Source organism: Sander lucioperca, chromosome 17 (assembly GCF_008315115.2).
Source record: "Sander lucioperca isolate FBNREF2018 chromosome 17, SLUC_FBN_1.2, whole genome shotgun sequence".
Taxonomy (NCBI): Eukaryota; Metazoa; Chordata; class Actinopteri; order Perciformes; family Percidae; genus Sander; species Sander lucioperca.
In genome coordinates this window covers 10,143,820-10,159,518 of record NC_050189.1, presented here as the reverse complement: position 1 = coordinate 10,159,518, position 15,699 = coordinate 10,143,820, and the positions used below count along the sequence as shown (strand labels likewise).

General features: G+C 39.6%; 1 protein-coding gene across 5 annotated transcripts in view; it reads left to right on the top strand.

Annotated features, from left to right (window-relative positions):
• exoc6b (exocyst complex component 6B) overlaps positions 1 to 15,699 on the top strand; it is a 133,906-nt gene that overhangs the window by 7,359 nt on the left and 110,848 nt on the right. For all 5 annotated transcript variants that reach the window (XM_031304105.2, XM_031304104.2, XM_031304103.2 and 2 more), the window contains exons 2-3: positions 13,964 to 14,129; positions 14,781 to 14,828. In XM_031304105.2, the coding sequence (XP_031159965.1) occupies positions 13,964 to 14,129; positions 14,781 to 14,828 (214 nt within the window). The remainder of the gene's footprint in view (positions 1 to 13,963; positions 14,130 to 14,780; positions 14,829 to 15,699) is intronic.

Sequence of the window (15,699 nt, the reverse complement as noted above, 5' to 3'; positions counted from 1 at the left end):
AATAAGAACCATATTTGAAGCAACTGTGCTTAATATTCACATAACTACATCTTTAGAACAACTTTTTGCATTTTTGTAACAGCGAGATATGCCCACACACTTTGTTTATGTGTCGATTGCTACATTTTCTTGTACTTTACAGGTTGCAATGTTGTAGATGAGTCTGTCTGCTGTTCTAGACACAGACCGACACACACAGACGGACTGTTGCTTCTTGCAGGGACACTGCTGAGAACTGCTCTTTGATACGTCTCTCTCTGTCCATCTTTCCAATCGCTTACTGATTTCACTATTTCGTAACTCTTGTTTTGATCTCTGCCCTAAAACTGCTCCTCTGTGTTTACGTGAACCGTAATGTGAGTTTTTACAGGATAATTACTGCAGATTGGAACAAGAACCAAGAAGCAGAGAGAAACCCAAAGAGGAAGAAACGAAAACTGAATTAACAGCAAGACACAAAGTCCTCTTTGACTCATTGACTACGTTTAAATGCATATAATATTCCGTTTTTTTGCCCTCATTCCCGAAAAAGACAATATTCCGACTAAGCTGTTTACATGGCTAATGAAAGTGAATATTCCACTAATATTCCCGTTTTCATGTAGCCGTGCAAAATAGGATTTTTTTTCAAAGTTTACCAGCGGTGGCAGACTTGTTGGACCGTGCGAACACAGCGTCCCTCTTTCATTCCTTCAGCCAGCTTCTTGAAAATGTCGGCGTAGCGATGTGTGCGCATATCCAAAAACTTGTTGAAATCCAAGTCTTTAATAATGTTTAAAAGTATCGGGTCTGCAGCCTTGCAAACTGTTGGCTGGTTGGTTTGTGTAGAGCAACCATAGCCACGCGCAGAGCTGACCATAAGTCGTAAACAGGCAAGAGGCTGTAAACTGTGGTAAAACCCCAGATTGAGTCTAGGGCTGCTCCCTCTTAGTCGATTAGTTGACTAATCGGTCGTTTTGGTCTTAGTCAACTAAGATTTCTTTAGTCGATTAGTCATGTTTTATGCTTTTTTCATGCTGAATGACTTATTTCCAAGAAACGTATGAGCACATCTCTGGTAAACACAAGAATTAAAGTGGTGCTTTTGCATGACTCTTTGCAGAGAAACTCAGATTTACAGCTCTGTCGATTAAATCAACTAATCGATTAGTCGATACAATTGAATGAGTGTTAGTCGACTAAGAATTTCTTTAATCGAGCACAGCCCTAATTGAGATGCATATATCCGAATGCGCTGTATACATGTCCAGAAAATGCCTCTAAAACCCAAATAATATTAGAATATCCCACACGTCTTAGTCGGAAAATGCTATATTCGGAAAAAGGCCTTATTCAGAATGTTCAACTGGAATATGCGGTTTCCATGACCTGTATCAAATTGGGAATATTCGGAATAATAGTGGAATATTGGTGTGCATGTAAACGTACTCAGTGTTGTTGGTCCTGATTGAATATCTTTGGGGTTTTGGCCCGTCGCTTGGACAAAACCACCAACCTCGAAGGCATCACCTTGAAGTCTTAGTAACACTGATAGGCAGTCGCCCCTTATATGGACATATATTTGGAGAGTATTTTTTATATTCTGCATATTGATCAATAATGAAAAAAATTGTTAGTTTCAGACCTAATTTGATCTCCTAGAGATGCAGTTACTCTCTTGTTTTTATTTTTTATTAATTGTAATTGTATTAAAATTTAAAAAAAGGATGAATGCCCATCACCAGAACCCAGAGTCAAAAGTGTCGAGTTTTTTGCAAAAGGGGCTCAATTTATAGCATCATAAAAAGGGTACAAAACTCTCTGAAAAAGCTGCAAACCCTTGATTTTGGTATTTTTTTCTTTGAGAAATACAGCTTAATGAAATATGAGATAAATCGATAAAATCAATAAAACATGAAATGCAGAAATTTGGGGTTTTATGTGTTTTTGCTTCAGCCATTCATTTTAATTCAACCTTCATTTGAACTCGAAAGATCATTGAGGGGCGGCCCTCATATACAGTGACACATATGACGAGTCAGCCAAATACTGTTACAATGCGAAGTGTACGGTTTTTAAATCCAGTGTTGCAGTGATTTCAAACCCTGTGTGACTTGTTTTCCGCCTGTTGCCGACCAATGGTGTTGCTTTTCAGAAATACTGTAGCTGAATGTGTCCCAACCTTATCTGTGTTTGTCTGTGTGGCTGAGCTCGTTCCAAAGTGTGCTGTCGTTTTTTGTTTTTTTTGTATCGGCTAATCTAATCACTCAACTGCACTTGTGCTGCTGCAAGAAAGAAATGAGAACCCCTGTCAATAACTGTAAAAAGCTGTGCGTGCTCCACCCTGTGTTTAAAAGTGTGCAGCTGGTGACTTTCTTTTCAGATTTAGCCATTAATGACAAGCTTTTATGTGTGTGGTTTTCTACTCTATGGCCATGGGAAAGGCTTGTTTCTGATTGGTGGAATGAGGCTCCTTTTTATAGTAACTGCTAGACAGTTAAACCACAGTTTAAATCGGTGCACAAGGTATATTAAACTGCAGGTAACCATAGCAACAATACTGATAGTACACTAGAAGACTTTAAAAGACTACAGACTGACACCATCTCACATCTAAAGATAATCCTCTCACATCTACCGTTAAAGACATGTCATAATATGTAAAGACTGGAGATCTCGCAGGGTCACACATTACAACACTACAACTATTCATTTTGAAAGATTTAACCACCGCTAGCGTTGGCTGGTAACTATAAGGGAAAGTTTTCAGATTTTCTGTTGTGCCGTACCGGCAGATGAATGTCTCCAGTACGCAGAGGTCAGCGTTTATCCGCCGGTAAAACTCCCTTTGGATGAAAACTGACTCAGGCTGAGTTTTATGACCATCTTACACCAAACGATTGAGATGACGGGAGCGCGCCCCGACTCTAGCAAGACTCTCATGATTTCATTCCGATATTGGAAGTTTGTCTGCGACAGTGGAATCACTTGAAAAGTCGTTTGGTGTAAGGTCAGCATTAGTTGAACTGACAGCAAATAAACGTGGTCTGTGTTATTTCCCCCCTTTGTGGCCACGGTTTAAACATAACAAGGCACTCTGAGGTGTTGTATTTTCAGAAAATAATAGACTGGCTGAGGAATATTTTTTAATGTTGTTGTAGTCTTCTTTTTCTCTAGGACGCTTTTGGACCTCGGTGCTGGCAATGTCTGTCGGTCTTTCCAACATTGTGGTCCAGACTGAACATCTGGACAACTACAGACATTCTTTATCGTCTGATGTAGATGTCCCTCTCTTGATCCCATTAATGCTATCCCACGTCACGGGCTGTGGCTGGTTTTGATCTGGTGTTCACAGAGAGCTGATGTTGTCAGTTTCCGGTGTTCATTCAGCTCTTCTTTCAGACTATTTCACTCTTTGTGTCAGCGATTTTGGGCTGGGCAATAACTTAGTTTTAACGTGTACTGACTTTCAAGTGGACTTGTAACGTGATGATATGTTAGTAACTTGTTAACTTTCAGTTCTATCCGAATTTTTGTATTTTTCCAAGTGTGATGTCTTGCCAAGTCTGATGTAGGCTAATGCATAACACAAGAACAAAGGTCATTGCATTAAACACCAATTTAAGCCTTTTTATGTGTGTATATTTTACATGTGATTGTGCATACATTAGCAAATTGCAATAAACGAAGACATTTGAATAGCATTTATTTTTTTGATTTCAGCCACGTTGCAGAGCTCTGGGTGGAATATCTCACATTTCAGACATTTAGCATGGCCAGGGTAGTTGTGTGTGTGTGTGTGTGTGTGTGTGTGTGTGTGTGTGTGCGCGCGCGCGCATCTGCAGGGAGTAACTTGCCACAAGCTTGTTACCACACACACACACACACACACACACACACACACACACACACACACACACACACACACACACACACACACCCTGCTGAGTCACCAGTCTGTACTCGGGAAGACACAGTACACAAACACACACATTCATGCACACATAGGGGTTGGTGTGCTCGTCTTAAGTGGGTTAAGATCCAATTTAGCCAGCTGTCAAGCACACACACACACACACACACACACACACACACACACACACACACACACACACACACACACACACACACACATAGACACGCACACGGGCAGCTGTTTACAGTGAGGTCATAACTCAGAGCAGCCTTCTTAAACTTTCTCTTGTCCAACCAGCCATCATCTGTAGCTCCCTTTTCTCCTCTCCTGTGACTGTCATCCACTCGTTAAAAATCTGCATCCCTGCCTCCCCTGAAAGTGAAATTACGGATACATCACATGCATTTCATCATGTATTGTTATTTAATAGGGCATTATGTTTCCTGTTTTATAATATCTGACAGTGCACAAGAATTGAATCCTCCCCAGCTCCAATCTCTCGTCCAAATATGGTCACTTCCGACTCCAAAGAAACTAAGATGGCGACGGCCAAAATGCCAAACTCGTGGCTTCAAAACGGAAGTCCCCAAACCAATGAGTGACATCACGGAGGCTACATCCATTTCTTTAATACAGGTTATGGTTGGGCCCCTGTAATTCCTATTTGCCCATATGCTGTATGCAGTGTATTTAGCTGCATTTTCATTTATGTATCCACACAGTTGGCATGAATGAATGAACATTGGATGTGCATGAAGAGACTGTAGGTCAGGTTATTGTTGTGAAAGTGTTTTAACCTATTTTACACCTATTTTGGAAGGTGTTTCACAAGAGAAAGCAAACAGAAAATAATTTGACAAATTAACCATTTTCTGCAACATTTTTTTATTGGTATGGTTTTATTTCAGTTAGTCTAATAGCTGGTTTGATTTAAAAGATGATTTTATGGAAAGTACCCCATGCCAATCTCTAGGTATGGTGAAGGGTATGTGATGATGTGGTGCTATTTTAATTCCAAAGGCCAAGGGAACTTTATCAGGATGCATAGTATCCTGGATCCATGAAATAACTGGCCTTTAAAAATATAAATCTGCCTGCCTCTATGAGAATTTAACATAGGGGTGTACTGACTTATGCCCCCTGTATTTTAAGGAAGAACATTTATTTATTTACGATACATTATTCATTCACAAAGAAAATTGGTGTCCTCAAAAGGTTGGATTTTTCATCATTTTTTTAATTAAGGCATAAAGATCAATTTCCAAAAGATGATTTTTTTTAATTCCTCTTTTTAGTCAACTTTAGCATGGGTTCATAAACGTATGAGTGCCATTGTACATGTATGTATAGTACTAGAGACCCAGACTTGAGTAAAAGTATAAGTGCTCTATCAAAAAAGTGACTTGAGTAGAAGTTGAAGTGCTCTTTAAGCACCACACTGAAGTGGAAGTACTAAAGTAATGGAAGTAGTTTATTTTAAAATGTGCTACTCAAGTACTGAAACTAAAGTACAAGTATTGTGTTATGTAGTTATTAAAGAAAGCAGTCAAAAGTTTGAATATATTATTTATATTATTTCAAATGTTTAACCTAAAGGACACTCACAATTCCTTTGGCTGTAGCAGCAGTACAAGGACAGGAATGCACAACACCGCAGCATGTCATGAACCGCGGGTAGCTAGTTAGCTAGAGCTTACTGATAGCTCAAGCTGGTGTGCCATTTGTGTATTGTATTTGTAACTTACCTTGATATGTTTCTTCAGATTTGACGGTGAAGTTTTGAAGGCCGTTATTTCGCAGTCTTTCGGGAGGCATAGTAGGCACTCTAACTAGGACTCTAACGGTAGGGTTCCACACAGTGAAACACCAAGCAAATTTCGGCCAGTGAAATATTGCCTCGGGGGCGTGGTCATGAAAACAACACGCCAGACCTATACAGTCTATGAACAGAACAGCGGCTGCTAGGCAGCTAGCAGAGAGGGTTGAAGCTAGGTAGCTAGCAGGTAGTTTGCTAGCAAACTATCGTTGCTGTTGTAGCTTGTGAAATCTGTGTTGATACAAGCGTCAATGTTCGCCAACAAAACATGCATTTAAACAAATGCACAAGTAGCCTAGCTGCCTGGCTAGGCTTACAATGAAATCCAATGTCCGAACATGCTAGCGATTAGCCTGTCGGCTAGCTGAAAAGTTTGAGTGTTTAAACTAACATATACAGTGGTCTATTTAGTGGTGTATGTGCCCTGACTAAGTTCGTGTGTCATATAAATCACAATTCGTGTTGATAAAAGTGCCAATGTTCGTGTAGAAACATTTTAATCACATACAAATTTTCATGATACAGCGCTGATAACCTCCGCCATCTTGGTCAGACTTTTTTTGTAACTCCTGCCTCCAAACACAAACATGCGGACCTGATTGGTTCTCGAGTGGTCCTCATTTGAATAAAGTTAAACTTTCGTCAACTTTGTTTTGCTCCCCTCGGCGATTCGCACTCATCTCGCCCAATCAGGGCGAATTTCGTCTCCATTCAACCTCAGGGGTGGTGGTCTTCCATCTCGAATCAAACTTCAGGAGATTGTCTTGACCAGGACCGCACCCCTAAATGCATTGAAGCAGCTGCCATGTGATTGGTTGATTAGATAATTGCATTAACGAGAAATGTAACAGGTGTTCCTTATAATCCTTTAGGTGAGTGTATGTACTGAAGTAAAAGTGGAAGTAGGAGGAAAAAAAGTAATACTCCAGTAGAGTGCAGATACAACCTTTTAGTACTTAAGTACAGCAGGGAAGTAGTTCTACTTCGTTACTGTACATCTCTGCTGCTAACACATGCTAAACTCAACTCGTACACACAGTTGTCCACACTGTCAGGAAACCAGCTAGTGTTTGGACACTTCACAGGAGAATGAAGTAATAATCATTTTTTTTATGGTAACCCTTAAAGAACGGACCTGCCAGCTTCTGTGGGGAGATTGTTGTTTACATGATCATGTTTAAATTGATCTAAAATAAAAACCGTAACAGCATGCATTCTTTTTTTGCTGCAGAAAGCTAACGCCTCTGTCTTTCACATCATTACGTTGTACACTCTTGATGATGTCATCGCGTTACGTGACGTCCGGTGGAAAACCGTGCCGGCCCGTTCTGAAACGCCTTTACACTCTGCTCATAAAAATGAGCATATCTCAGAAACTAAAAAAAAATGTACATAGTTCAAATAACTTAAGAAATATTTTGTTTCTACATTTAGAAATCTTTTGAATCAACATGTATTGTGTTTTTATCTAGAAAAAATTGATGAAGAAACATGTCCGATTTTTGTATTTTTATGACACAATTTTAATACTTGGAATTATTATTATGGTTTATTAACCAACATAGGCTTTTAGATTAGGTTGTACAGATTTTAGGGATATGACGCATTTGAAGACACTCCAAGAAATTGCATCACAATAACTACGACCGTAGTAATGAGCCAAGTATTGAGAAACAGCTGACACAGCACACATCTGTTTCACTATCTTTGTGGGGACCCGTCATTGACATAATGCATTCCCTAGCCCCTTACCCTAACCTTAACCATCACAACTAAATGCCTAACCTTAACCCTGACCATAACCATAACCTAATTCTAACCATAATCCTAAAACCAAGTCTTAACCCTCAAACAGCCATTTAACCTTGTGGGGTCCAGCATTTTGGGCCCCACAAGTATACTGTATTCCCCGGTTTTTGGACCCCACGAATATAGTAAAACAAGCGCACACACACACACACACACACACACACACATTGATGTAGTTTACTGTTTTATTTTTAGATGTATGCTATGTCTTGTTTCTATGAATTTGTGTGTGTGTGTGTGTGTGTGTGTGTGTCCATCCGCTCAAGATCCATTTGGTATGACTTGACAACTTTGTGTGACACCTCTGGCTGCCACATTCTCCTCTGAGTGTGTTTTAGTGCTGCTCGGTGCCTCGAGCAGACAGCAAGAATATAATTCTTCTGCACACACACACACACACACACACACACACACACACACACACACACACACACACACACACACACACACACACACCGCTCTGTGTGTGATGTTTCACCTCTTCCAGCTTCCTGTTTCTGTCAGACTGAGGCTCAGTATTTCCAGTACACAGTCACACACTTCAAATATAATAGCACCATGTTTTGTAAACTGTCTCTGCTACATCATCAGCCATATTTAGCCCAGAGTGACGTTCCAAAGAGAGATTTGTAATAGGCAAACAAATCAGATGATGACGGATGCAAGTGTTTGGATTGTGTGTACACATTTGGATGAGAGACAGCGCCTTTTAACGGTTTCCTTTCTGGTGCTGTTTTTACTCCTTATCTCTAGATTATTTGTCATTCCTGTTATGTTAAGATAAAAATGTTTGTGGGACTAGAAATTGCTCTTCCTGGGTTCCTTTTTGTTTGTCAGTGTGTGAAGCCAACGGTAGGAAACCACAAAACAATAAACGTTTCTTGATTTAAACGGTAGTTGGGAAATATGAATGTGCAGGACAGGTGGTAACTTCATCTCCATCAATCAGTTCTTCCTGTTCCAGGAATCGTTTTAGTTGGGCTGCAACAGATTTGTTCTGTTGATCTGTTGATTGATTGGAATACTTTTTTTTTTAAATAAATATGAGCTGTAATCAGCTCATATTATGGATTTTTTACTCTTATTATTTCAGCTGTCTGTCTGTCTGTCTCTCTCTCTCTCTCTCTCTCTCTCTCTCTCTGTGTGTCTCTCTCTCTCTCTCTCTCTCTCTCTCTCTCTCTCTCTCTCTCTCTCTCTCTCTCTCTCTCTCTCTCTCTCTGTGTGTGTGTGTCTCTCTCTCTCTCTCTCTCTCTCTCTCTCTCTCTCTGTGTGTGTGTGTCTCTCTCTCTCTCTCTCTCTCTCTGTGTGTGTCTCTCTCTCTCTCTCTCTCTCTCTCTCTGTGTGTCTCTGTGTCTTTGTCTGTGTCTGTGTCTCTCTCTAAAGAAAGCACTCTGTGGCGTCAGACCTGCTCTCTATTGTAGAAGTCGCCGGGCATTTCCTGGTCAACAGGAGGAAGGGTGGGGGATTCAATTCATACACAGGTGTGTATGTGTGTTTGTGCTGTTTTTAGAAGGAAAAAAACACAGGAAGAACGGTTATTGCTATTACAGAAAAGGCCAGACCGGATGAATAAATTAGTTAAAAGGAGAAGTATTTCGTTAAAATGTTTAAATGGTGTTTTGACCAACAGACCCGACATACCACATAAACTGTTTATCTACAGAGACGTATTTGTGAAGATGTTTGTTTCTCAGCTTAATTTTCCTCTAGCGTTTCAAAAACACAGCCCCGTCCTTTTTTTTAATCAATATTCTAAAGGCAAATAAAGCAATTCAAAATGTTCAACTTTAGTTTTGTTGTTGTGATTTAACAATTTTAATACATTTTTTAAGTAACATACAAAACATACAATTCGAAACATGAACATACCCCCCCCCCCCTTCGTCATCATCACACACCCAGACAAAAATCAAGAAAAGATGACACAGTAACTACAATATTCAAGACCATTCAACAAAATGACTATATAGACAATAAACCAACTAAACATATGTATAAATGTCCAGTCATTTTATGAAAAAAGGTAGGACAGATTGCAACAGAAGCAAACTCAACTGATTTTGTATCCTCACTATGTCCTGAGTAAGGGGAAAAAAAAAGCCCCGAAGAATCCCATTAGGGGAAAGTTTCAACAAAGACCCAAATATAGCCTATTCATACGCCTAGTCATTCTTTTTCTCACGTGAATAGGCTAAAAATGTTACCCTTTAGATATCACCATGAAAATTACTGAGTTGATTATTTACATTGAGACAAACAAAAAATTTATTACAAGTCTTTTGAAATTTTTTGTTAACATGGACAAACGGTGCATAATCTAATTACGTATATGTGCTAATTTGCATAAATACCACAACAGATCTAAACATTGGGTATAGCCAGGTGAAAATGTCTTGTAGAATCTTGTTGACATATAACAGTAAAAGACTTAATGTTAATGTCTGAATGGAACCCATTTAGGCCACCCATCTAGCCAGATCTTGACAATAACAATAGTCGTACCACAGCTCAACACACATCCAGATGTTCCCAATAAATTGTAGTTGATCACCAGGTATGTTTTATTAATGTAGGTTGAATAATCCATGTAGAAGAAACAAAAGGAAAGCTTTCTTACCTGAGTGACAGCTTAGTGACAGTTGATTGACAGTTGAGTGGACCTTGAATGAATGACTGAATATCTGCCCGTTATGGTGACATTTGTTTTCCTCTATAGTCTTTTACTGTAAGATGTCAACAAGATTCAAGAAGACATTTTCACCTGGCTATATCCAATGTTTAGATATGTTGTGGTATTTATGCAAATTAGCGCATACGTTATTATGCACCGTTTGCTCATGTTACCAAAACATTTCAAAACACTTGTAATACATTTTTTGTTTGTCTCAATGTAAGTAATCAACTCAGTAATTTTCATGGTGATATCTAAAGGTTAACATTTTTAGCCTATTCACATGAGAAAAAGAATGACTAGGCGTATGAATAGGCTATATTTGGGTATATATATATAATAACTTTCCCCTAATGGGATTCTTCGGGGCTTTTTTTCCCTTACTCAGGACATGTTGAGGATACAAAAGCAGTTGAGTTTGCTTCTGTTGCAATTTGTCCCAGGTTGACCCCCATTTTGGCTTAAAATGACTGGACTACTCCAGAAAGCTCAGGTACTTTCCTCATTTTCTAATGTAGACATCCAATCTGGCAAACTGTTTATATGACTATTTTTTTTCAAAAGCCGCCCAACTTTAGTTTTAAACCAATTTATAATTTGAGTTAAAACCAACTGAAGCTAGTTTACTCCCAGAATCACTCAGGACTAGGGCTGGATGATGACCCAAATTTATCGACATTCTGTATCTTTTACCAATCTAAAAGACCCTATTCTAAGTTTTCAATAATTAAGAAATCTGAATGCCTTTTTAATAAAAAAAAAAAAAAAGGGATTGACATGGTTACTCAAGGGTGTAACTTTGTGGTTCAACATTGGAGGGGGGGGGGATGGGTGAGATCTCCACTTTTGAGCTAAATGAAAATTTTGAACGTCAAACACTTCATTTTCGTCTTTCTGGTGAATTTTTCTGCAACAATTTGTGCCTTTTCTGCATCAAGTTATGATGCAAATGTCTTTATTTCTGTAAAGGAAATAATAATAGGTTTTAGGGGTGGGTTGCACTCTCCAGTTGTGATTATTGGAGGGGGAGGGGGGGTTGTAACCCCACCCCCCCTGTAAATTACACCTATGTGGTTACTACAACAACTCATGACATCCATCTAATCAAACTAAAGCCGTTAAACACACCAATTAGCTCACAGTCCAGACAAAGCAACCGAAAGTAAGTCTGTCAAGTATACAAACTGTCATGTACTGTATACTGATGAAGTACTTGTTGGTACATTTATGGTTATTGTTAAGCTCAGCTCTGCTGAGAAGGTGATTGGCTGCAATCTGCCATCTCTCCAGGACCTGTACCTGTCCAGGACGCTGAGGCGGGCAGGTAAGATTGTAGCCGATCCCTCTCACCCCGGACCCGAACGGTTTGAACCCCCTCCCATCAGGACCAAAACCTCACGCCATAAAAAACGTTTCTTCCTCGCTGTAGTCAGCCTCGTTAACCTCTAATAACCAAACCTCTTTTTTTTTTGTGATCACATAATGAACAACATAAATACAATCAGCAGCATGATACAGGTAACAGAACATACATGTAACCCCGCCACCATTTTCTTTGCAGCTATAAGCCCAGCAAGGACTATCCTTTTCTGGCATTTAGAAATCTGGAGGGAAGAAATGTCATTCAGCAGCAGAACTGGTATTGTCGCGGGAACTGTCCCAGAAACAAATGTCGTCAGTTCTGAGGCAAGATTTTGCCAGAACCGTGCAATGGGGACACTCCTAAAACATATGAAGAAATGTGCCCATGGTCTTTAGCGAACACAATGTGCAGGAAGCATCACCAATAATTTTCATAAGGCACAGCCTACGAGGGGTCAAACAAGTCCTATGGACAAAATTATAGTGGATCTGCTGGTGGTCGGGATTTCTAGAAGCAAATTTAACATTATTCCATACATTGCTCCAGTCAAAATCCTGCTCTAGCCTTGGCAAATCACTCCTCCATACTCTGCCTAGTGGAAGTTTCTGGTGTGAGGCTTCCCTTATATACTGATTTAGGGTGGATACCATGCCCCGTGAATCACTTTGGCTGCTCGGACCTCTTCCCAGGACTGTGTGGGTGTTAAAGACAGGAAGATGTCAGTCAGTCAGTCAGTCAGTCAGTCAGTCAGAGTCTCCTGTTGGCTTTGTTGCACCTGTTAGGGCAGGCCAAATTACAGCTTTATCATTCTTATTGGTTGAAATGTTTTGTGACCTAATAAATTCCTATCTAAGCTCCGGCCCACCTTCTGAAATCACCTCTGTGTGTGTTCAGTGCCTTTACGCAAAGATGTCAAACACTGGCTGGTTTCCTGACTGTGAAGTATTTTATTTTTTAACTAAACAAGACCTTTTGAAGAGTTCATCCTTGGCTTGGGGAAATTGTTTTTCACTATTTTCAAAATGTGTATAGACCACTTGATTCATTGATTGAGAAAATCCCAACTCAATATGTCTTGTGACCCCTTCACAACACAGCAGCCGCTCCCAGGAGTGAGTGAATGGAAATGTGGAGCAGCGTGTTTCTGAAGAGCTTTGTGATATCGCCCCCCGATGGACGCATTTTGTACATGCACCCATTCCACAGCTGGACGCCCCACCACACTGTCTCCCTCGCTTCCTTCTTCCTCCTTTTCTCTTTCACAGGCAGAGCTGTTTGATTTGTTTTACTTGGTAGCTTATGATTTTTTTTCAGTAATTGCAATTTTTGAGATGTTTTCGTTATCCAACGAGGTTGCTTGGAACGCATAGAAAAAGGTGGATAAAAGTGGATTAGTGTTTCACTTGATGCCACAGGGAAGTCTGTAGGCCATGTAGGAGTGGAGTAATTATTTCTCGAAATTCAGTCAAGCTTTTTTTTTGTGTTTAAAATCTTTTTACGCACAGAAAAGCAAATTTCGAACAAAAAAATACAAAAAAATCAAAAGATTCAAAGGAGAAAAAACTGCTAGCTCCAAGTTTTCAATAGATGTACAAGAAATGTAACGTAAATGTAATGTCTAAAAGTTATCAATAAAAGCAAAAATTCCAGATTTAAGGGGTAATTATTTTATTTTTTTAAACTGATCTTAGGCTCGACGCACCGTTGCAGCCAGGTAGCCTTCCGGTAATAGTTTTTTTTAGGCTTCTGATTGGCCGACATGGCTTTAGGGCAGCGGTGTCAAACACATCTTAGTTCATGGGCCACATACCCGTAATTTGATCTCAAGTGGGCCAGACCAATCCAGAAAGATCAGAAATTTTATCTGTCACAGAGTTTCTTGTCAGCTTGATGTTGGCAAACGCAAGTTGTTTCTGCTACGACAGCATTCTAAAGGCCATCGTAGGAAAAAAATAATGTTACGGACCCGGGAGAGAGGGGTAATATTCCGAAAAAAAAACAAACAAACATAGAATTAAAGATTAGAAGAGATTAAAGTGGTAAAATTGGAATTGGTATTAATTACTTCTCTGCAATTTTCACACTCTGCCAAAAAGTCATCCAGTGGGCATGTTTGGACCCTTTGGCGGGCCGGTTGTGGCCCACGGGCCGTATGCTTGACACCACTACTTTAGGGTTAGGGTTATGTTGCCGCCTGTTGGTTTGGTTTGCTTTTGACAGTGCCGTTTTCGTGTTTTCATTTGGACTGAGATTTTCTTTAATCGGTGCTTGTGTGGACGGGATTTTTTTTATTTTTTATTGAGAAACCCGTTTGGACGTGTGGGCTCGGCCTTTGTCTTCCGAGGTTTTAACAAGAATGTAAATATCTTGCCCCTTCTTACCCGTCGACCTCCCCCTCTTTTTGTCCAGGTCGGTGTACGATGGTCGGGAACATGGCCTCTTCATGGAGAAGCTGGACGTGCGGATCAGGAACCACGACCGAGAGATCGAGAAGATGTGTAACCACCACTTCCAGGGGTTCGTCGACTCCATCACAGAGCTGCTCAAAGTACGAGGGGAGGCGCAGAAACTGAAGGTAAGAAACTTCAAAATTCAATTTTATAGTTTTTTAATTTTTTTTTTTTTTTTTTTTTAAATTAAAAAATTAGGTATAATGTCATTAGGTTTACTGACCATGTATGAAATTAAAAAGCAGTGAAAGTTTTTTTTTTATTGCGATACTAGTAGTATTGCGATTTGATAGTATTGAGTATTTTGATTTTCTTTTCCTTCTTTAACAAAACAAAAGTTGAATAATACACTTCTAGAGACATTATAGCATGAGACTTTTTCTAAAAACGGATTGTTTTCTAAGAAGAATGCACATCACGTCTGTCAGTCTGTCTGACATTGATTTCAAGTAAATAAGTACTTTCTGCATTTTCTGCTTTCGCTCTGTTTTGCTGGAAACGGATATGACATAGTTGCTATCAGCGGTACCATATAAACAGAAAATATTTAGGTGAATCATTGGTAAAAAACAATAAATATTGATTGTAGGGAAAAGAATCAATTTTAAAAGTTCACAAGTCGCAAAAGAAATCATGGTACATACAATTTTTTTCTTTACTGAGCAGAGATGGGATAAACAGATATCTATCTGTGGAGGTTTTGAACTCAATGTTCAAAGACCGACAATTAATTTATACAAGTTTTCTCTGATTTGTTTGTTGTTTTTCTTCCTCAGAGTCAGGTAACTGAGACCAACAGGCGTCTTCAGGATGATGGCAAAGAGGTAAGTTGACAATTTTCGCAAATAGAAATTAGGGTTGTCGCGATCGCGATTTTACGAATCCCACTATGGCCACGCCAAGACCCGCCCTTCAATAGCATTTATTGGCCAGGTGTCCATGCTTATGCAAGGTAACGTAACCCCATTTGTACAGGTCCTATCCCCTGACCAATCGGCTATCCTAACCTTTTCGCGTCCCGATCAGCTTTTTTGGCCCCGATCCGATTCTTGTATTTGCTTAGGTCAGATATCTTCAACAGGGCATCCAGGACCCCTAGGGGGGGTCCTCCGAGTTATCCTAGGGGGGCTGCCAAATAATGGTATAATGTTTTGAAAGTTTTGTCAAAAATGTAAATGTCTTAACGTGTATCCAACATATTATTAGCAAATATATATTGACCTAAAAAAAACAAACATTGATAGGTAATGTAGCCATCCACAGATCCAGTTAATCCTAAGGCTTCACTGTGCCACATGTATGCTCTATTTATAAAATCATGCCAACAATTATTATTTTATTAGCTTAGAATTCTATGTACTAAAAAAAGGTATGTGTAAAGGCCGCCCACACGTTATTGTACCCCCCGTTTAATATGCAACTTAGTTAAGGGGTCCTTGGCTTAAAAAACATTGAAGACCCCTGGCCAGATAATACAGCTGCACACTGGTTTTTTTGTTTACTAAAATAACCAAGTAAACAAAGCTTAATACATTTAACTCAGTGCAGCTAGCATTTTCGTAAAACTCACATATAAAATCAACATCTACTTGGAACGGTGTAATTTACTGACGTTAGCGATTGGTGTAAGGTGAACGGCATGACTGCCGATTCCCAATCAGTTAAAAAATTGCCCACATCGACTCCAATATCTCC